General features: G+C 35.3%; 1 protein-coding gene across 8 annotated transcripts; it reads right to left on the bottom strand.

Moving 5' to 3' along the window:
- Window positions 1–332: 332 nt before the first annotated feature.
- Window positions 333–22,366, bottom strand: LOC110838143 (OTU domain-containing protein 7B). Of its 8 annotated transcripts, none has more exons than XM_087340994.1 (12): window positions 21,911–22,366; window positions 20,639–20,685; window positions 16,321–16,403; window positions 15,474–15,698; window positions 14,332–14,505; window positions 13,570–13,737; window positions 11,855–12,107; window positions 11,136–11,247; window positions 8,423–8,600; window positions 7,017–7,411; window positions 5,228–6,466; window positions 333–4,397 (listed from the first exon to the last, which is right to left on the bottom strand). In XM_087340994.1, the coding sequence occupies exons 3-12, from the start codon at window positions 16,394–16,396 to the stop codon at window positions 4,041–4,043; spliced, it is 3,177 nt and encodes a 1,058-aa protein (XP_087197120.1). In that variant the 5' UTR covers window positions 16,397–16,403; window positions 20,639–20,685; window positions 21,911–22,366; the 3' UTR covers window positions 333–4,040. The 8 variants fall into 8 exon arrangements, with proteins under 8 accessions (XP_087197120.1, XP_087197121.1, XP_087197125.1 ...); XM_087340995.1 differs by having other exon boundaries at window positions 22,089–22,366; XM_087340999.1 differs by lacking the exons at window positions 20,639–20,685; window positions 21,911–22,366 and adding an exon at window positions 18,122–18,372 and having other exon boundaries at window positions 5,228–5,411; window positions 5,934–6,466.
- Between the last annotated feature and the right edge of the window lie 136 nt (window positions 22,367–22,502).

Raw genomic sequence — 22,502 nt, 5'->3', positions numbered from 1 at the left:
TGATCGGTAGACAGAACACACCTGCCAGCAATTAATATTAAGAAATGAATCCATAGATCATCAACATATGTATTAACCCTATTTAAGGATTCACTCCATGCTGCAAAGAAAACATAACATTTCACCACTAAAAAGATCAATTGGTTAATGTCATTTGAGAAAATAATTGCTGTTTACAGCGAGAATCATACAGAACCCACAAATACAAAATGTGGAGTTACTAACTTTTAAAGCAGCTGGTACAAGTGGTTACCATTTGGCTTTAAAGGGTTAATGAAAGACTGGAACAGTGTTGCAAATACGCTGTACTTCAAAATAACAATTCAAGTAGATTAAAATGCTCTACACAGAATACCTTTTTATTAGCACATTTAAAATATAAGAGCTTTGTAAAAAGTCACATAATGCTAGCTTACAGACCACATATAAACATTCTTCATTCATTAGGACTATACAAGAGACTAAATTACAATGATGATAATTGTAATAATAATAATAATATTCAAAACAAGTAGTTTAAGGCATTTACATTGTAAGTCACACCAGTATTATATTAAGGAAAGAAGTGTCTGTATCATTAGAGTATATTCGTAAAGTGCAGCCACCACCTAATTTCCAATGTTCTGGCATGACAGTCTGCAAACCAAATCATTTTATAACATTCAGAATAAATACGGGATAAATGTTCGGTGTCATTGAACTTGTTATTTCATGAAGTCCCACACAACCATTATACATTCCTGCTTTAAAATGTCATTTCGTACTACAGCTGGTGTTCAAACTGGTGACCCTCTATTGTCTTTCTTTACTCCTTTATGTAGCTAGTGTTCTGGAACAGAGGAGACACTTCAACTGTATGATCACTTAGGTTATGTATCTAACGATGTTAAACAGGACTGAATGAGACAGGAAGGAGATCATAAACAGTTGATATTTCTTGTAGTTTTAAACACATTACAAATCATTATTATTATTATCTGGAGAATATCTTGTTACTTAAGTATACATTTTGCTTAGGCCTTGTTAAATTTGTTGGACAAACCTCAAAGTTCATACTTATAACAGCTGATATATGAAAAATACTTCTGAAGAATATGCATTATATAATCTAACTCAATACCAAACTTAAAATGGCTAGTCTGAATGGCTTACTAGTTTCTGTTGTCGGACTGTAAGGTAAATAGGGTTATGATGCACTTGTCTGTCCAACACGTAATTACTTACAGCAGGAAATTAAAAAAATACAATATTTGGGTAGCTTTGAATGGCATAACATCCACACCAAAATTAATCAATTTCCATCCAGTGGTTTTCAAGTTGAAGTGCTTGATCTGACAGACAAAACATTATCTGCCCTGTGTGTGTTCATAATATTATCACCACAAAAACTACCATTAAGTTATAATGTTTGGCAGTAATGTTGAAATATTAAACTTAATTTACAACTAAAACACTCAGTTTGTGGTTGTTTTAAATATGCTCATTATGGTAAGTGTAACATTACCATCTTTAAGTTTCTCCTTTCACTAAACCTTCCTAAATAAAATCTTTCCTACCACATATTAATCTACAGGGATCAACAGGATTAATGGCAGTCATGCAATATTAGAATGGTCAAGGTAAAAATGATTCAGTCATTTATGTATTAATAAATAGAGTTATTATTTATATTTATAATATTAGTTAGGTGTAGTCATACACTATAAAACTGTGCACATGAAAAGACACATCTGCAAATGCAGATTTCAAGCATCTCATTTCTGTCAATTTTTAAGTCACGGCCTTGAAGGTCATGCAACTACTGTGATCTGTAGTTTATAACTAAATCAGAGCTGTCCAACTGCTAGTCTTCCATTGATTTGTAATCTGACGAAGAGTTTCCTTTCAATAACTGGAAGTGTATTTCATTCTAACTGGGGGATACTGGGAACGACCCGTTCAAGTGTGTGAGCACTGCTTCATTCTTACTATGATTTCCAAAAAGACAATTCATTTCACATTATAACTATTTTCATCAAAATTAAATACCACAGCATCTTATTTTGTGGTATACAATTTTTAAGTTTCTTCTGTTTTTTTATTGTTTAATGTTTTTATTTAGTATTATTGAATTGAATTATATTACTTAGGTATCGTATTTAGCCCATTTACTTGTGAAATATTATTCAATAAATGAACTGAATTATTATTATTATTGTTTTTTATTGTTTAATGTTTCTATTTAGTATTATTGAATTGAATTATATTACCTAGGTATTGTATTTAGCCCATTTACTTGTGAAATATTATTCAATATAGTACATTTATATATTTAGTTTCATTTGTTTGTTTGTTTTTGTATTTGTAATGTTTTACTTTTATTATTATTGAAATGAATTTAATTATTTATTATATTTTATCCTGTACTCTAGTTTAGTGCGTGGCTGTTAATGGCCTTATTTGGCTGTTGTCAAGCACTTAAATAAATTAATTGAATTGTTATGTAATATGAGCCAGAATAAAGTCATCAAGATGGCAACACCACTATGAAAGAATATGCATGTGCCAAAAGCTGTTTCCTTACAAGCACTGTACGTTAACAGTATTTGTAACTCTGACTAAAGTAAAATTTTGCAGTATATGACAATGCAGTCTTTCAATTACAGTGAAATGCCTGAGCAATATAATACTGCAACATAAAATAGTTTACTGTACTAATAACAAAAACAAATAATGTGCAAATTTCAACATACTTTATGAAGTGTCTCAACACATGACAGTCTGTTACAAAACAGATTAACTGTCACTAATCTGTGGAAACAAGAATTATTTATATCAGTGGTATTAACCTGGGGTACGCGAAAGACTTCTTAGGGGGTACGTGAAATTTAAAAAATATATATATTATTTTATGATAAACATTGAATAATCAGTAATGTAATTTATTTTAGATGTAGATTATATACTATGTATAAATTGAATTATACACCAACAACTTTGGGGGTACAAAGTTGAAGAGAAATTATATCTGGGGGTACGCGAACAAAAAAGGTTGAATATCACTGATTTATATCATTAAACAGCACATCACATAAGACTTTTCAAGATTTCAGTACACTATCATAATTTGGAAAATTAATGTAAACAAAGCAGCTGTGAAATTTATTTTCTTTAAATGTTACTATATCAAAATTGAAGACTAATGACAAAAAACACTGCATACTTACCTTGTAAGATACTAGATGGACAGCCCTGAACTAAATGATGTTAGTGTCACTCTTACTATATGATGACTTCTCTCATAATGTACTTAAATCAATTTATTGTATTTCATGCAACTAAAATGTATGAAAGATGATGAATATAATGAAAAGATGATAAAGAAACAAATTAATTAAATCATGTGTGTGGAACAGTAAAAGAAAATAATTAATATTATTTCGACACTACTTTCTTGGGGTGTTACTAAAACATATTTATACTAGTATTACAGAGTACACTGACTGACATGAATTAAGGCGGATGGAGCAGATATATATTCATACACATGGTCCCTGCTTTATGCGTGAAGAAACCAACTCTCTGAAGCTGATTGGCTCACAAGGGCATATGACAGTAACGCAGAGAAGTGTCCAAAACTTGGCCGCCATTGTTCATGTCGGTTGGTATATTGCTTGATATTAGTTATATATGGACCTGATCCCAACCATTAAGGAAGTAAACACCCTAAACATATGGGAGGGAAGCACAACGTTAGTTGCAAATATTTTTAAGCATTGTTATGCATTTTTTTAATCATTACACATGAGTAGTAGCCCAGCAATTCGATGCACATACATATCAGTGATTTTAAGCTTATTTTCTGAAGTTCTATTTATATTTACAATAGTTTTACAAATAATATATTATGAATTTAATTAATAAAATTTATATTATGATAGAAGTGAAAATGAATTTACTGCAATGTTTCCATTATCCACAAATGCTTTACAAGTGAATCTACCCCAACTTATCTCTTTATCTACATTTCACGCCTCCTATATGTGAACAATAAAATCTCACTATCTTTTCATTTCTAGAACCTTAAGGCTTTTAACACCACTCTGCATTTGCTCCTTGAAACACTTTGAACAGTAATAGTCAGATTCTGCACTTCCAAAAAACTTGCAGTTGTTAGTTCGACAAGGGTGTGCTCCAGTAATGGGAAGACGAACTCCACCAGAAACACGAGAGTTCAAGCTACTGCTACTGTCATGACCAACTCGTTCTACATTTGGCAGATCACTGCTGGATTGTGGACTCAATGATGCAACAGACACATTGCGAGCAGAAGCTGATGTCCCCAGGGAACCACTTGCTGTTGTAGATCGAGGCAGAGGTCTCTGACTTCCTGTGTCTGCCAAATTTTGGCTCTGGCACTAAAAAAAAATACAGTGGTGCTCATTAATTAATGTGAATTCTAAATCAGTAGTGAAACATGCATAAAAATTAATAAAGTATAGTTTCAGGTCTCATCACCAGAATGCAAGGCATCATCAAAATACTTATTAATACTCGTATGTTAAAAGAAACATAGAGATACTTCCAAATGTTTCAAAAATATGAGAGACCACCATCACATAAATATCATCAGAAAAAAAAGTTATGGACTGGGATATCACTACAATTACATGAACTACTCGCTGTGCTAGCCCAGGCTATCCCAAGTAAAACAAGATGCATTACTGTTTGTATTAGCTCATGATATACAGGGAAAAGAGCAATGTGCCACTGTCTGAGTGGATAATACATTTTCAGTATCATACCATGATTCATGCCCATTTCATTCAGCTTAGAGGTGTCCACCACAGTGTCCCAGTCCTTTTCATAAGACTTAGCACTGATTACAGAGCCTGGACGCCTGACTTACAGTTGCATATGCTAATGTATGAAAAGTAAAAACCAAGTCTAGTTTTCTAAAACAGTGGTTAAATATCAGAAACCATTCTATAATATAAGCTGAGATGGGATTAATATTTCTGACATAGCCACCCCTACAATATTAAATGGTAACAAGTATCTGACAAAAACAACTATTATATTTATGCTCCAAAAAAGAAAAATCAAAAGTGAGTATTCCTTACACCACAAATAAAAATAGTTTACAATAAAACAGAAATGCTGTACTTATGCTGAGAACAGCAGTGGATGATTCAGAGGCTGAGAAACAAAAATATAAGAATCACATGAGTTGTGAATAAAGTCTTACCACTGAAACATGACTGAATTCCTGCTGACTGCCAGCTCTGCCTAGCGGTGCTGGTCTACCAGATGGTCTGCTCCCAGCTGAAGAGGAATCCCAAGACCTTGCCAAATTATAGCTGTGAATCCTCTGCTTTGCACTGTTCAAACCCCCTGACTGATCTTGCCATGTTAGTGCTGCACTGTCTTGCCTTAAAGTGGGAGCATTAGTACTATTAATGTCTTGAGTGACTGGCATAAAATTATACCCATAACTGTACCTGCCAGAGAGCATCGTTATGTTATGTCTGTTTGCTACATTATGACCTACATTTGCACTTCCACTAATAACAGCATCATCTTGCCAATTTACATTTGATTCATATCTACTTGAACTAGAACTCAGAAAGTTCAACCTTGGATCCTGCCTTGTAATGGCTGGGCTAAGCTCATGGATATATGCCATAGGTATCACACCGAGTTCTTGCCCTGTGTTTTTACTATTATCATATTCTCCCTTACTTTTTACCATCTGTTCCTGTCCTGACAGACTGTACAAACCCTGGTTATCTGTCAAGGTGGATGGACATCTGACATCATTATAGAAAGTGGATTTGGAAAGGTATAGAGTCTGGTCTATGTTATTTCCCACACGGGTAGAAGGAAGTCTGCTGATAGTATTATAGGAATTAATGTCAGATTCAGCGTAGAAACAAGATTTTCCAATTCCATACCGTGGTGCACAAGACTCCATATTATTGTTGGCCCGAGGTAAAGATGGTGAGTTGATGGTAGTTAGTTCTTGATCACGCTGACGTTCGAAGCATGCTTTACACATGTAGCTAGTAAGAGCTGTGCCAAACTGATCACAACCAGGATTGATGCATTCTGATGGACCTTCAATACATGCCAGATCCTTCAGTTTCTGTTCCTCTTTCTGTCTGCGTTCTTCTGCCTGCTTCAGTTTGAGATCTTTGTCACGCTGGAACCTCTCATGTGCAGACTGCAAGTAATTACGCACCATCTCTTCCTGATATTCGTGTCGTTTCTCTGTATGCAGTACTGCACACAAAATGTAGTCCTGTGACCTTGAAACAAGGTTTGAGTTAAGTTTAGTAGTCTGCCTAACAGGACTCGATGGTACATAACTTCCTGCTCCATTGTTTTTCTTCTGTGAATTGTTTCTTGTCATTTTGGTGATGCTTCCCAAATTCTTTTTCAACTTTTTGCTCATTGATTTGCCAATGCTACCAAATTGTTTTGCAACCTAGAAAAACATCACAATTATAAGTAATAAATCTGTAACTTTTAAAAATTAAGTACATCTCAGGAAAATGTTGGAAGTTTGCAAGAAGATTTGTCTAGAAACAAACACAAAGAAAACCCATGTACATACTCATATCCCATCACTGAAACACAGTAAAAGATCATAATATAAGAATAGTTAATAAATCAATAAAGACAAAATAATTAAATACACTGGTACATTTAAGAAAATATTTTAAAGGTTTAAAAAATACACATACATACATGACAAAATATTATCAGAAGACCACAAATACTACAAATGGCACTTGCAATTTCCTGGGATGTATGCCTATACACATGCTAAAATGCAATTACATTTCTATATTCTCACAGAATTCAGTTATTTCATTTGATTTTTCTGAAGTTAGATCATATAACAAACTAAAATAGTTGAAATGCCAGATAAAAAAGAATAATCTATAACTCTGGTGTTTTATGCAAGTATTTCACAATGAATTTATTTAATCCTGGCACCACATTTTAACCAAACTTGGAAAATGAACACTTACCGACTGGAGCTGTTTTGCTGCCTTACTCCGGTTTGTGCCAAACATGTTTGAATCAGATGGATTATGAACAGCATCATCAGTTGTGTCAGTTTCTAGTACTTCAGAAAATTTCTTATCAATTTCATCTTCATCATTTAACAGATTGTTGAAGCTATATGCCTCTATTTCAGATGTAAATTCACTGTTCTCTTCTGACTTCGGTGTTGGAGGGATCAACACATTTACGATATCCAGATATTCACGTAACAAACCCAATTTATCTTGGTTTGCAAGAGTCAGCTTTGAAACAATATGTGGGTTGTTTTCATCCCTTCCCCAAACAAACTGTTCACCAGGATCTACACTAAATTGAATTGGCAGCAACTCATGGTCCGAGTCTGTCACAGGGATCACAGCTAGAAAGTAACAGAACAAGCTACGTTATTACCATATTTTATTCTAAACATCAAACATCAACATGGGAAATTCACAGGTACCTGCGTTTTCCATACTGTATTATTTAGAAAAAATTAAAGGCAAATTTTTTGTGAATACTCTCCATGATGATTGCTGTCATTTGGGTGTTTTTGTAGTTTGGTATCTGTATTATTTGTCATGCTTTGCGAATACCGATAAACTATTGAAGGAAACAAGGTGAACAGGATCATATTAAATGCACTGTTCTTAATCCATATTTGTTTATTTAATAACAATGTCAGCAACTCAGAAAATACAGCATTAAATGACAATGATAAATAGACTGGAGAGAACACGGCCTAATTTAAGGTACTAACACAGCATTTGCCCGGGAATGACTGAGAGAAACCATAAAATCCAGTCAGGATAGCTAATCTCTGGGTCCAAAATTAAAACTGTGACCTACTAAATATGAAGCAACACACTCAATCTGTTAAGAATACTTTTTTAATACCCTTTTCGCACAAATGGCTCCTTTTGTAGTTTCTTGATCTATTTAGACATCTGGCAGGACTCCTTAGACGAGTGATCAGCCCATCACACCTGTACACAGGACAGCACAACACAGAAAGACGCAAACATCCATGCCTTGAGTGGGATTTGAACCCATGGTCAGTATCCAAGCACACAACACCCACGCCTCAGACTATGCGGCCACTGTGACCGGCATAAAGAATAATGCTGCGAGTAATTTCACCAAACACTTTCGACTTTCTTGGTCTCTGTCCAGCTGAGCAGTACTGAAAGAGTCTACTTTTGAGATGAAGGTACCCATGAGGAAAACTACAGTTTCAAGTGGTTTTCTGGTATTAACAAAGTTCCACTTCTGTTACAGGTAAAGAAGGAAAAACCATGCACAAACATCCACAGTGGATCTGGCTGGTCCCAAACCCTAGAGCTTGGCTTTATGCATCTGTTGGTGAATATCACAACTTCATATTTCTTCCTACCTGGAGGCTGAGGCATTCTATCAGCAAACGTTTCCTTCTCCATGACTACAAGCGATGAGAAGTGAGCTGCATCATATGTAAGGACAAGTGGCGAACGGTGACAGTCAGCAGGAGAGCACTCTAGTGGCAGGTATATGCCTCCAAAGGGGATTGGTGCAAGATCTTCACCGTTGACATCCTACAGGAACATGATTTTGATATTTCTTAGCTAATATCAATTCAGAAAGGTTTTACTACATAATATAAGGTTTAACAATTAAAATAATTTCAGTGTTCTTCAACTAAAACTAAGTCATATTAATGTGAAAACAACAAACTTTTTACAAAATCAGTTGCTTGTTAACCAGATTTTCTTCAACATATGACCAAGAAACTGATGAATAAATCAAGTACGAGAGAATTATGAAGGTGAGAAGAGACTGCAATATGGTTTCAATGTAGATATGTGGTATGAGACACTAGTAGAACTAATTATGCTACATACAGTTCATCCATGCAATATAGATACGAAGTTTGAGTAGTGTCCTGTATGTGGAACTGAAGTACGTAGTTTGAAATATGATTTGAAATTACACAAACTTTTGAAGAAGAAAAAACAAACAAACAAACAAACAAACTTGAACTTAAACTCTGAGCTTCTGGAGAACTTTTAATAGCGTTAAAATATCCATTTTATGAATGTGATCAGTCTACCATTTCTCTAACCCAATTATACAGAATACTTTGTCTGAAGCACCAAAAGAATAATACAGAATCACTGGAAAATAATGCCCATATTTTAAATATCTGATGAAATAATAGACTTAAGTGGCAACTTTCATTCTAACATACCAAAAAACTCAAACTATCATTCCTACGGTATCAGCATCATGACTAGTGTAAATTCATATCTCCTGGTGGCTGATCAAAAATAAGCAATTTTTTTTTTCATTATGCTACTTTTCACACAAATGACCAGGTACATAATTACGTTTCCAATATTTTGGAATTACAGAATGCTGCTGTACTGGAGACTGTGACATGGCATTTCCAAATGAATGTGTAGTGTAGTTAGTGCTTAGTCACATCACCAGACCTATCTTTTCTTTTAAGAAAATAAAATTAGTGGACACATATTTCTGGGTACGTTACAACTGTGTGGTCATCTGTAAATTGACACATATACATGTGAAAATGGCATGCCAATGACTTTCCTTAATAATGGCGTCCAGCTACATTTTAGCATACTAGAGCAGGGCGCTCCTTTCGGAGCTCCTAGGGGGGGTTGGTCAAATTTGTAAAACACAACCAACCTTGGTTAGTCCCGAAGGGGAGTTAGTTTAGTGTCTCATTCAAGTGTTTTAACCCCTGAGTAAGAAACTAAACTAACCCCCCCGAATGGGGGGTTTAAACACTTGACAAACCCCCCGAAGCGGGTTGGTTGCATTTTAAAATCTTGATTAAGACACTAAACTAACCCCCGTGTATAAACAAATATAAGGTGATATTGTTGATGACGTCATTTTTTGTCGACAACGATGGCTAATCCTTTCGGAGAGCTTCCTGTAATCTGATATTTTACTTCCTTACGTCGCTGATCAGAGGCCAACAGTTCTTGGTTAGTCAACTATCTACGTCCAACCCCACCCTTGCAAATCTTCGTCTGTTTTTCTACGTGTGTCGTTAATATGGTCTCGTTTATCAATGTAAGTGTTCCTTCGCGTTTCTTTATTTCTTAAATATGTCTGATGTTGTAGTTATTTACGTCGCTGTTCAGAGGTCAACAGTTCTTGTTCAGTCAACTTTTTATGTCCAGCCCCACCCCTGCAAATCTTCGTCTTAAAATCGATCATAAAGTCAGTTTTCATAATAGTTTTCGTAATCGTAATATATCGAATGAGTATCAATTTACCTTGTTGGAGTTGGTACTTCAAATACTTGATAACGTCTTCTTTCACTTTTCTGATGTTTTAGGCCAACTGTCAGTCAATATTCAAGAATGCTAAGTGCTCCTTCTGGAGCAGTGATAATGCAACTGGCTTGATATTTTTTGATTTCTTTGTTGTGAAGCGTTATATCTGTTTACTCGACATTGTTGTGTTCAACAACAATGCCATGTAAACAAATATTTGTTGACATTGTTGATGACGTCATTTTTTGACGACAAATTGGTTGACGACAACGAGGAATCACAAATTTTTATAGTAAGATATGTTCATACGAACAGACTTCCTTTTGGAGCTATATTACAAACACGTCTATTTGAAGACAATACATGTCACTGTAACAGATATACTGAAATCAGTATGAACAAAAATTGAGTATTATCTGGAAGTTTCCTATGTTACAAATGGTGTTCACCCTTAAGTCTACTGAAAATGACAAACTTCAAAAGTTTCTTGACATTTCAAAACAAATAGCGGCATTGTATATTAATTAATTCATTAAATATAACTTTCTAAAATAGGTTACACTTTTCCATCACTCTGTACACAAAATTTCCAAGCATTTGCATCTAACAAATCAGTCACATACCTAAGCAGTTGTACACATACTGGTTTTCAATAACACTTTGTCAAAATGTTTTCCATAAAACATAAAAAAATGCATATGTTTTGTTAAGATACCAACTGGAAAAACAGTAAATATATTTTACCAAACTCAATACATACACAAAAAATATAAATATTTACATTAGTGTATCACAAAAGGAGTTTCTGTAATTAATATTTACCTTAAGCATAAGGTCAGCAATGACAATGATGGGTCGTCTTAGAACATGAGCCAGAGCTAATACATGAACCTCTTCCAGACTCTCATAGGTTGCATTTTCCGACACTTCATCCCTAAAGAAATATATATTAAAAACACAGTAAATTGAAGAGGGCTGTCTGTGCTGTTTGTTGAAACAGCCTCTCTTAACACATCTAATTTCATCATGAAGTGTGGACAAATTTAGATTTACTTTCATTTCATCTATTACTTAATTTGCACGATTATACATTAACCTTTAATCTGGCTAGAAGTAAATATCCTATATATAAAATGAAATACATAAGCATGACACCGAGCATGAAACCAAACAAAAGTTATAATCTGGGAACAATATTAACAAATAAAAATTAGATTCACAATAAAATGAAAAATAAACACTCGTTATTATTCAGTTTGAAAATCGTTATCCTGTCTACTTTCCCCAACACAAAACTTCGATATAAAAACATTATTTTCTGATTGTTGGTATAGTGGTAAAATGTGGTTTCTAACTTTGAAAGAAGAATCTAAGAACCTGAGCAGAATTAAGTGAATTGTTTAAAATATTATATAATGTAATTCATACAGATCACCTATTTGGTTAGAACAGAGTATACGATGAGATGTGAATGTAGCCAGAATGGGGGAGACACAGAGTGCACACAGAATTTATGTAAGAAAACAACTTGGAAGACTTACGCATTTCTGTCAAAAATCATGCTGCGTCTTCGGCCCCCTTCCTGCTTCCTTGGTTCTGTAGATGCCATGTTGACGATGCTTTCCCACTCTGTCCTCCATTCATCCTCTGAATACACAAACCCCGCCTCAGTATTCAGTCTAGTCTGCTGCCATCTCCAACGCCTCCACAGTGCTTCTCGACATTCACTGCCAGTCATAAATCCATGGAGAGCTTTGCGCAATGTCAGCAAGCGGTCATGGAAACCCCACATGCCTAATTCATTACAAATATTATTTTCAATAGATATTTATGCATATTTTGTACAAAGTACAGTGAAACGTCGATGCATCGTTTTTGGCGGGGGTGGGAAATAAAAACAATGAATGCGGGAAAGAATTAATTTTTTTAAAAAAACAATGTTTCTCTTTCAAAGTTACTTCTTTTTACCAAAAAAGTCTTTAATGGGCAACTGGTTTGTCGAAACTTTACGTTTTAGGCCAAACAGAGCCCTTTCCACGTTCAAAATGTTTTCCTCGTCACGTTCACTAATGTTACGCGTATAAAAGAACGACTTCACTTTTGCCAATGCAACACGTGCTTCGGCAAAACTCGGCACAGCTTCGGGCTCGCATTCGTCATCTTCCTCACCATTCCCACCCCCTTCGCGAACAATAACAGGAAGAATGGAAATACTATTACTGCCGAACTCAACGAAACGTAGCTGTAGAAGACCCTGAACCGCTGGAAACGAGATGAACCAGAAGAATGAAAAGTGCTGCCCGCCTTTCCTTTGTACTTGTAATAAAAGCATTTGTGAAGAAATTCACAGTGCACATGCCATCTGGCATCGCTGGAACGAAATATGAGTGCACCCTAATTAAACTCATAAAATTTCTGACAATGGGCACCGCCATTCACTCCAACTATCACCCCTGCACCGCTGACCACTCATTCCAAAAGAATGTGCTGGTTGGGCGATATAACAGGTTACCGCTACTGCGTATTCTAAAAACATCGCGTAAATTTCGTTATAATTTCTCAGAAACGATCATTGCGGGAAAATTGTGGGCCAGGACTAAGATTTTTGAACGATCGATGCGATAAAACGATAGTTCGAGTAACGATAGAAGCGGGAAAATGTAACATTATTTTATATGGGATGTATCCGGGAACGAACAAAACGGACGATGCATCCGGGAAAACGATAGTTCCGGGAACGATGGATAGAGGTTTCACTGTACTGGAAACAAATGTTTCATGCCTGAAATGAATGGATTTCAGTTAAATTTGGTATTGAGATCCATAGTTACAAAACAAAATTATTAGTAAAGATGGCCGTCTTCTGGGATGTTGCACTATGCAGTCTAATAGATACTGCATCCATCAATAGGGTGATGAGTCAATATCTATTAGCCTACAATGTAAAATCCCAGAAAACAGCCATCTTCATGCTCATCACCATAAGAACCTGAAATCTCAACAAGATTACTGGTGTCCATTTATTTACTATTCTCTTGTTCAAGAAAATATGTAACAGTGTATTTAAATGTTGACTGATTTTGGTAATTTAAGTAACTTTACCCTTTCAATCTTATGGACTTAATGCTCCATTGAACCTGCTGAAACTGAAGAACAGCCACCTGGTTCACCATCAGCTGTGGATTCAGTGAGTCCACAATATGTGTAGGTATGATTTAGTTTAATAATAAATTTCTGAAGATGCACAAATTCTTACCTAAAGATGCCGCATGAAGCAAACAATTCCCATCACCAGTAGTTGCCAGTGGCCACAGTCGCTGACATGCACCAGAATCTGCCCACCAGTTAAGACGACCAGATTGTTCCAGTGATACCAAACTTGACATCTCAATCAGATCCTTCTCAAGAAAACCTCGAAAATCCTCTGACAAAACAATTGCAGAATCAAGTTAAAAAAAACAGAACACACAAGTATTTACGAACTGCAATGTCCCTACTCTTGAAATTTCAACACTTTTCCACAAAGACGTGGCAACCAGACTGACAATCTACACTGTTACACAACAGATTATGAACTGCACATAATGGACAATTTATATTTATTGTGGGAGAACAATCAGACATTTGAAAAACAACAAAGATGCTTATCTCCTGGGTTGTTGCACCATGTAACATTCTGGCTGTGTCAAAGTTTCAAAGGAATACAGTGCCTTCATCTTCAGGGCACAACAACACAGAAGATCACCATGTATTACAAACTATCAAATGGAATTGGATAATTCATACTGGTTAAAATATATAAAAATCCTATCTTTTAATGTACAGAAATAACATATCTTCAATGATGTGGTTGGTAAGTAATAAAGAAACTGTACATGTTTGAATTTAAACATTTAAAAGTTAACGCTTCCTAATTTTTATCTGTCCTCTGTACGCTTGTTGTATCAATGTACATTACACAAATAGATTATATGGTTGATTTCAAAACTGCACAACACCAGACTCACTTGATTCTTACCAGGGTATATAGTCAGATCTGGAAGTGTGAATGTGTAGACTGGAGTTTCTATAAAAAATTGATTCACACTGCATACTGCATTCTCTCTGAAATCCAGAGCAATGTCGGAACGTGCTCTCGATACCAAATTCACATTATCAGTGGCTCGGGATATACCTCTTGTTAACTTCTTGACTGGAACAATTGTTATATAACATCAATTTCAATTTCAGCAGTTGAAGTACAGCATGGTAAATAGATCTAAAACTCTCCCCAAAACACGGGAAATATACATGGAGATTCCACTTCCACCCCTATCTTGAAAATAAATCTTATCTAATCTGTTAAGACATATTCTCACTCTAGCTGCCCACTTAGCTAATGTGTTTTACCCAGAGCAACTGAATTTTAAATTATTCTGATAAACCTTAAGCTATAAAGCATTGTTCCTCAACCTTTGTAATAACATGTGACACTTGAAATTCTAAAATATTCTCGCAGCCTACCTTGTTGCATATACCAGTCTGTTCCTTTGGGTACGGTCTCCGACTATAATAGCCTGTGCTTCCGGGCAAAGTTGGAGGTAGAAATCCATATTTTCTGATAGTATTACTCAGTAGGTGTGATCTACATTGCTCTCAATGACAAGACGACAGTTTAGACTGAGATCTACAAATTAATGTGGAATATGAACCATGATGGTGGCCTGGTATTCTTCAAATACACAAAGTTTTGACCGTGAAAGTGAGAAAAAAGAAGATTTTCAGAAAACTCAACACTGGAACTAGATATCTTGAACCCAAGACCCGCACTGCTCCGCACCCACAGAGCATCAGGTCACCTCTATCGCCTTTCACAAAGAAATTATTTAAAACAATATGTCCACTAACAATTATTTTTCCATATACTTGTCTAGTATGGACATATTTCTGAATATTTACAATAAACAATAATTCTACTTGCTGACTACTGAATTTTTAATATTTGCTAAAACATGCAAATTTAAAGTAACAGTTATTGGTGCATGTTTGAAATTTTATAATAGGTGAAGTCAGACAATTGTCTTCTCTGCTTTACTCTCTCCTCTCTTAATCTTATCACACTTGTGTCACTGGTTGAGCAACATTACTGTAAAGAGTTTAACTAAAAAAATATCAATTTACTGTCAACTACATCGATAGCATCCGCTTTCTGAAGTGTTGGTCTTGATAAAGAGTGATGGGTATTTGTTAAGTTTCCATTTTCTTCAGTTAGAGGAGCAGACCAACGACTGTTGTACAGCTTGGTCACGCCACTGCTTCCACCACCGCCACTTCCACCACCACCACAAGACTCTGCAGAGAGATACAGGTAAGCCTGCAGAGCTAAATTCAAGTCCCATCCCTTTGCTGAAACAAAACAAAAAACAAGATGATTGGAAAGATAAACTCTTTGGAGTACACTTACATTCAAAACATGTTCCTCATGCTGCATCACATAGGCTGTTGTTGCACTAAACGTATCCAAGATCTTTGATGATTCTTGTCCTATGATCCCAGGTCAATGCTATGCAAAAATGGGAAACCCTGGACCTCACTGTTGCACAACAATGGGTTCCAGTGATGAGTCCCCTAGTCCCACTGTTGTGAAAAATGTGACAAAGACGCCCATAAGGTGTTCTTTGTCTGGAGGGATTGAGTAAAACTACAAAAAAACATTGGGGCAGCTCGTCTCTGGACCAGGTTTTCAACCTTAGACCTCCTCAATATGACGCAGGAGTACTGACAATTTGTCTGTGATGTTTGACAAAATGACAGTAAAGATGAAGATGATGGCTGGCAATGAGAACTTATAGTTTACCCTGAAAAGCCAAATGTAACTACATGTGCTAGCTGCTTTAACAACAAATAACTTTTTTTTGTTGAAATATTCATGTAACGTGATTAAATTAATCTTTCATTCATGTGGTGGGTACAATCTTGTTAAAGTTACTTATGAGCCACCTGCACATTTCCAAACACAGGATCTTACCTTGTAAATAACTGTAGGCAACAGCTGAGTCTGCTCCAGTCTTGGCTATAAACTCTGCTACAAGGTTTGACTCCATTCCCCATCTGGAAAGCATTTCCATATATCACTTAAATACCAAAATACTATGCCATCAAATTTTAACCCTTTCACTGCTCACTCAATATGTACCTGTCCAGCAATATGCTGGACAGGTACATATTGAGCCTTATGGAACAGATATTTCGGATATGCAATGAAAGACTTGCATAGATTTCATTATCTTATATCTGAAATTTACCTCCTAGAACTGACACTTATTAAATACTACTAACAGTCACAGGCTGATCTGCTAGTTGCATAGAAATAGACAATAACAATCACACACCCTTCAAGAAAAAAGTAACAAGAAATCTGAAAGGAACACTGAATAACCTTCTCACCATTACATAAAATCATATTCTATAAGACATGCTGCAATTTCTATTTAAATTTATTCTTGTAAAGCACATGAACAGGATTGTAAATACATTACGGCCACTAAAAATAAGACAAATTAACATTATTCTATTTAAAATTATTTGTTTTAATATAACATATAAATGAGGGTAACATGCATAAAAAACGCCAGTTAAAATAATTTTCAAATCCATATTACAAGGAAATATTTCCTAAAAAGAAAGCAATAGAATGTTCTGCAGTTTTTATATAGTGTGGTTAGACTAGTTGCAGCAAAGAGTTCTTCACAGTTTTCTTGCACCATAGTTGGAACTTCTGCTGTACTTGTCTGTACTGGTCTTCTGGACTGTAACATGGTGTAGACCTATGCTGAAAATTAAGACAGTTATGTTTCTCTGAAACAGTGTTACAAGACAGAAGTCCAACATCAACATCTTCACTGACACGAGAATGTCAAGTCCTATCTACTGTATTTGATAGATTATGTCCATGCATCCCTTTTAACTTCCTAAAGCTATTCTTTTTAGGGAGCAATTCTGAATCAATAAAAGACATTCAGAGCAAATTTATGAGAGTACTGAAAGTATTTTCAGAAAATTACACCTGACAATACATCTTAGCATAGCAGAGATACTGGGAAGTACAAAAAGTCAAAAGCAGAGTTCTTCAATGGTGACTATACCCACCAGTGATCAGTAATAATAAAACAGAATGAATCTGAGTACTTAATTATCAGACCTGGTTTCACAATGACACATCACAGTTAATGAGAAACTTGCATTGCCATGCTTTAAAAATTATTAAACCCATCAGACACAATTTTAAACACAAATGTTGATCAAATATTTGTTGAAATTAAAACTGAACCCATTACTAAGGTGCCTACTACCATGACATACATATAATCTTACAAATCAGGATACAACCTTAAAAATATGCTTTACAAATATTTATTATTCAACTTTTCTTTAAGTCCTTCTGTATGTTTTAGATTAACAAAGCCTATTGTAAAGTGTAAGAGAAGAAATAGTAAATGAAAATCTCAGGACTTACACAGCATGATAATCAACACTACATGAAAAAATGTATCCATAAGTAAAATAACACTCACTAAACTCATGTTTACTTTGTATTCAAAGATACATCATTTTACTTTACAGCACTCAAGTGTTAACGCCTAACTAAATAAAGAATTCCACAAAAAAGCAATGCAAAGTCCTTAAAATAAACACAATTTATGAAACCTTTTGGCAATAACTTTAAAAGATATACTTTACTGGCGAGAAACTAAATTAGCAGATGTTTAGAGTCAAAGGACCAAAGAAGTGAGAAAGTGACTAAACTACAAGGAACTTCATCCACCCACCTCATAATGGTGTAGTGTCAAACTCACTGTGTGGTTAAGGTCATAAAAAATTATGTACCTATTTTTGGCTTCAAGTGAGCCACCAGGTTTACTGCCACAGTACATTGCAAACACTAGAGTGGAACTCTGCCAAATGTTATGTTTAAGCTTGACACTGAATGACAAAACACTTTAAAGAGACTAAGCTACAACTGTACAAACATATCATGTAATATAAACAATAACCATTGACTGAAGAGACAATGGCTTGCAGTTAATTACTAATTAATTCTCTAACAAATCACATTATTCTTGGTTTTTTAACAACAAATTTCAACTCCATATGTTGTACAGCATCAGATGGTGCCACAACAAGAAATAATAATGACTATCATAAATATGTACATAAGTTAGAACTTTATAATAGCAAACCGTCAGTAGCAGGTTGTTTCTTCTATAACAAACTGCCTACCATAATAAAACAAATAAGAAATAACAATCAGTTTAAGAAGAAATTGAAGGACTTTCTTATTAAGGGGTGTTACTATTCACTAGAAGACTATCTTAATGAAGAATTTTCGAATATTGTCTACTGATAATCTAATGTGCATAATGTTATATCTCCAATGGGATTATATTGTATTTTGATAATGTATAATATAGATTGACATATCCTATATCAATGTATTTTTGATCTACGAGGTGCGATCGGAAAGTTTCAAGACTGTGTCAATAGAGGGCGAACCGGATGTAGTACGAGCTTCTGCCGCTAGGGGGTGCGGCCTACATTCATAGTGAATCAGTGTACCAGCCGGCATCATCGAATTAGCATTTGTTTCTTAGTTACGAGCGTTTTGGTAGTGCATTACACTGACCCTCCTGCGATTTCGGAATGGCGTGTGCATCAAATTTTGCCAAAACGGCTACGGAAAGCTATGAAATGCTAAAGCAAGCATTTGGGGAGTCCGCAGTGGGTTGTGCACAAACTTTTGTGTGGCATTCACGTTTTAAAAATGGCCGAACCTCTGTCGATGATGACGAGCGTTCTGGACGACCATCTTCGAGCACAACGCCCGAAAATGTTACGAAGATTCGGCAGGCCATTCACGAAGATCGACGTCGTACCATCAACGACTTGTGCGACATTGTTGGGATAGGCTATGGGACCTGTCAGCTGATTCTAAAGGAAGAACTCCACATGCGACGCATCCTGTCTGAGGACCAGAAGCAGAATCGACTTCTCGTTTGTCAGGAGCTCAAAGATCTTGCAAGAACCGACCCCAACTTCCTTTCTAAGCTCCGTGTGACTTCTTCCTCTACCCAAAGATGACAATTCAGCTAAAGGGAAGAAGATTAGAGACTATAGAAGAGATTCAGGCAGAATCGCAGATGGTGCTTGACAGGCTGACAAAGAAAGATTTCCAGGGATGCTTCCAGGCTTGGCAGCGGCGCTGGGATCGTTGTGTTCACTCCCAGGGGAACTACTTCGAGGGTGATGGATGAATTTAATACCTGAGAGAAGTGTACGGGTTTTTATACGCGCAGTCTTGAAACCTTTCGATCGCACCTCGTACACGAAATAAAGTATTATTATTATTATTATGATAAATTGGGAAGGTTGTGGTTATGGCCTGTTTTATGGCACTATCCCAGACCTTATCTGGAAAGACTATGGGACACCAGTAAAAACTTCAGTAATGACAGCCAGCTTTTGGTCCAAGATTTAAACCTGGCACATCCAAAAGCAGAAGTGCTAAGTACTAAATCACAATGTTCACCATACTCTCTATCAGAAATGATAAAATAATTTCATTCAACAAAACATTTTTTAAAGCAGTAACAGTTCATAATTAGGTAGTCTTATTTTATATTACTTAAACTGTAGTGTGTTTCTATATGTGCTTCATCAAAGGAAGCATTGTTAGTGAAATACAATTACATATGACAGAATGACTTGTGAATAGCACTCTCAATATTTTTATATGCATTATTATTATTGTTCACAGTTAGTAAAAATAAATTTGGAGTATTTAAAATCACAATGTTATTTTAAAATTTATGGTAAAATTGAATAAATAAAAGCTGCATAATTTTCAAAAGATATACTGACATACAAACTCTGGTACAACTTTACAATACAGTAACCTTACATTAAACAACTGATTACTATGTTTGTATATGCTTGTGTCTGCATTTTAGAAAATTGTATGTGATCAGTATTAAAAACACTGATACGATCTTCACACCCTCTGTAACAAATGTATTATCATAATTTACTTCAAATACTCTTCGGGCAATATAACTTTGGCAGTTATTCTACAAACATATTATACACAAATAGTTATGTGGCAAGAAATGAACTACATATTTAACAGAATATGTTTCAATGTAACCTCACCATTTCACTGTTTAGCTTAAGACTTTAATGTCTTCACAGACTAGATAACAACTAGAAAGCCTTTGTAAAAATATATACATAAATGGAAACATGAATATAAGAGGATATGCTTAATCCTAACAAACTTAAGCAAGCCTTACCACAAAAATTGAAAACCTTGTCCTTGATTTGATCCTACAATGCACTCCTGCAAATTGCACAACATGACTCACATTAATTTTGTGTATACAAATATACTATCAAATACATGCTGATATATACATATTTAAATATGTCAAAGTAATACATCACTTACAGCATAACAGAGGTCTGCACAGGCCCGGGCCTGGCAGCATAGACAATGATCAGATCTGGGCCAGGTTCGAACCTGGTTAAAGAGATAGCAATCAAACATTGCATACAAAATTTCATGCATTCTTGGACCATTCTTTTTCGCAAAGAAAAATGAACTCATAATTGTGCTCTTCTCATGCTCATAACACAGTTGAGCTCTGGGTAAAAATCTTACCAACTTCATTTTCTTGGGGATTTTCACAGCTGCACCCTCCCAGAAATAGTTCTAGATAACACCTCACAAACCTGGAATCTGATATATCTGTACTGTTCCTCAAATTCCAAAACAACCTCAGAATTTTTTGAGTGCCATTATTAAATTCATTCAAGAATTACTGGCACTTACAAACTGAAAGAAACATGCATTGGTGACAAGATAGTCAACACAGATTTAAATAGGTTGGACTTCGTTCGGACAGAAATAAAAGTAAGTCAGCCTTGGATGGGGCATAGGTAGCACATCTGAAGTAACTTTGGTTCAGGTCAAATGCTCCTTGAGCAGAGCCAGATGAAATTATAAAATTTCAGCCCATGCAAACCTCTACAATACACTTACCATTCAAATAGTTTTGTGAGAATGACAGATCATAAAATAAGTAAGGTATTGCCAATATATGTTGGAAATAATTTCTGCTACAATTCGAATTCGACACAATGCAACAATAAGGCCTGAATGTTTGTGTGACTGCCAATGTATTATTTACAGCATTTCTCTTAGTGTATTACATATATGTGTGTGTGTGTATGTGTATCCCCATCCTGCACAGACCTTCAGAAGCCAAATAGTACCCCCAGCTAGTCAACAATCACCCCACTTTTACAGAAGCTTAAGGTTCATTACCATGTTGACAAAAACTCATCAGCTGTAAATACACAGAATTTAAATACACTGACATAAGATCCGTCATCTCATTTAACCCTAGAATATCACCAAACAGACCGGATAATACAAATCTCTTTGGAGGCAAGTAAATGCAGTGCATAGTTTGCTTTTAAAAGAAAAATCCACTTTTAACACCTTTGGCGGATAGGTCATCTTACTAACGTAACAGACATTCAAAATTCTAACGAATACTTACGTGAGCTTCTGTGTCGTATATTATAAAGTTTCGATGTTCTTTTTACACATACATATAATATTAAATCACAGCCAATTTGTAAAGACGTACTAAACATCGCAATAACTAGATTCATATATATATAACCTTGGCCTAAATAGGCTAAGAAGTGATTTACTACAACGTACCACCAACATACCTTACTACGAAGTAAATAATCGACTAAACAAACTAAAACCAAAATACATTCATGTAGTGTAAAATCGGATGGTAGGTCAAGGCATACAATTAAATTAAAAAAAAAACGAAAACCAGTAAAAACTGTTTTAATCCTGGATCGACAGAGAGTCAGAAAATCTCATGGCAGAAATAAAAGAGATGCACTAGTGCCTTTAATACTGGTAAATTTTACAAAACAAATTATCGGTTTAAATCTATCAAACACTTCTCGTTATGAGGTTCTATATTGGCTATCCTGATTTATCAATGGTGGAAGAAAGTTAGGAAACAGTTGATATGACGTTTGGCGTCAGCTTCCACCATTAAAACAACTCGAGAACAGTATGCGAGTGTGTCTCTGTAGTGTAGAATTTTACAAAAAATTGTCATATCA

Source organism: Zootermopsis nevadensis, unplaced genomic scaffold (genome assembly GCF_977971745.1).
Source record: "Zootermopsis nevadensis isolate Lab colony 2312 unplaced genomic scaffold, Znev_1.0 Znev_ptg000061l, whole genome shotgun sequence".
In the NCBI taxonomy this organism is placed as follows: Eukaryota; Metazoa; Arthropoda; class Insecta; order Blattodea; family Termopsidae; genus Zootermopsis; species Zootermopsis nevadensis.
The sequence above is the reverse complement of the archived record's forward strand: the minus strand, read 5'-3'. Positions and strand labels throughout refer to the sequence as shown.

Bases quoted from the DNA above. Each gene is read 5' to 3' on its own strand.
- LOC110838143 (XM_087340992.1), bottom strand. The intron at 6,467-7,016 runs GTAAGTGTTCAT...ATGTTTTTCTAG, and splicing joins CAGCAAAACAGCTCCAGTCG to GTTGCAAAACAATTTGGTAG. The intron at 4,398-5,227 runs GTAAGACTTTAT...ATTTTTTTTTAG, and splicing joins AATTCAGTCATGTTTCAGTG to TGCCAGAGCCAAAATTTGGC.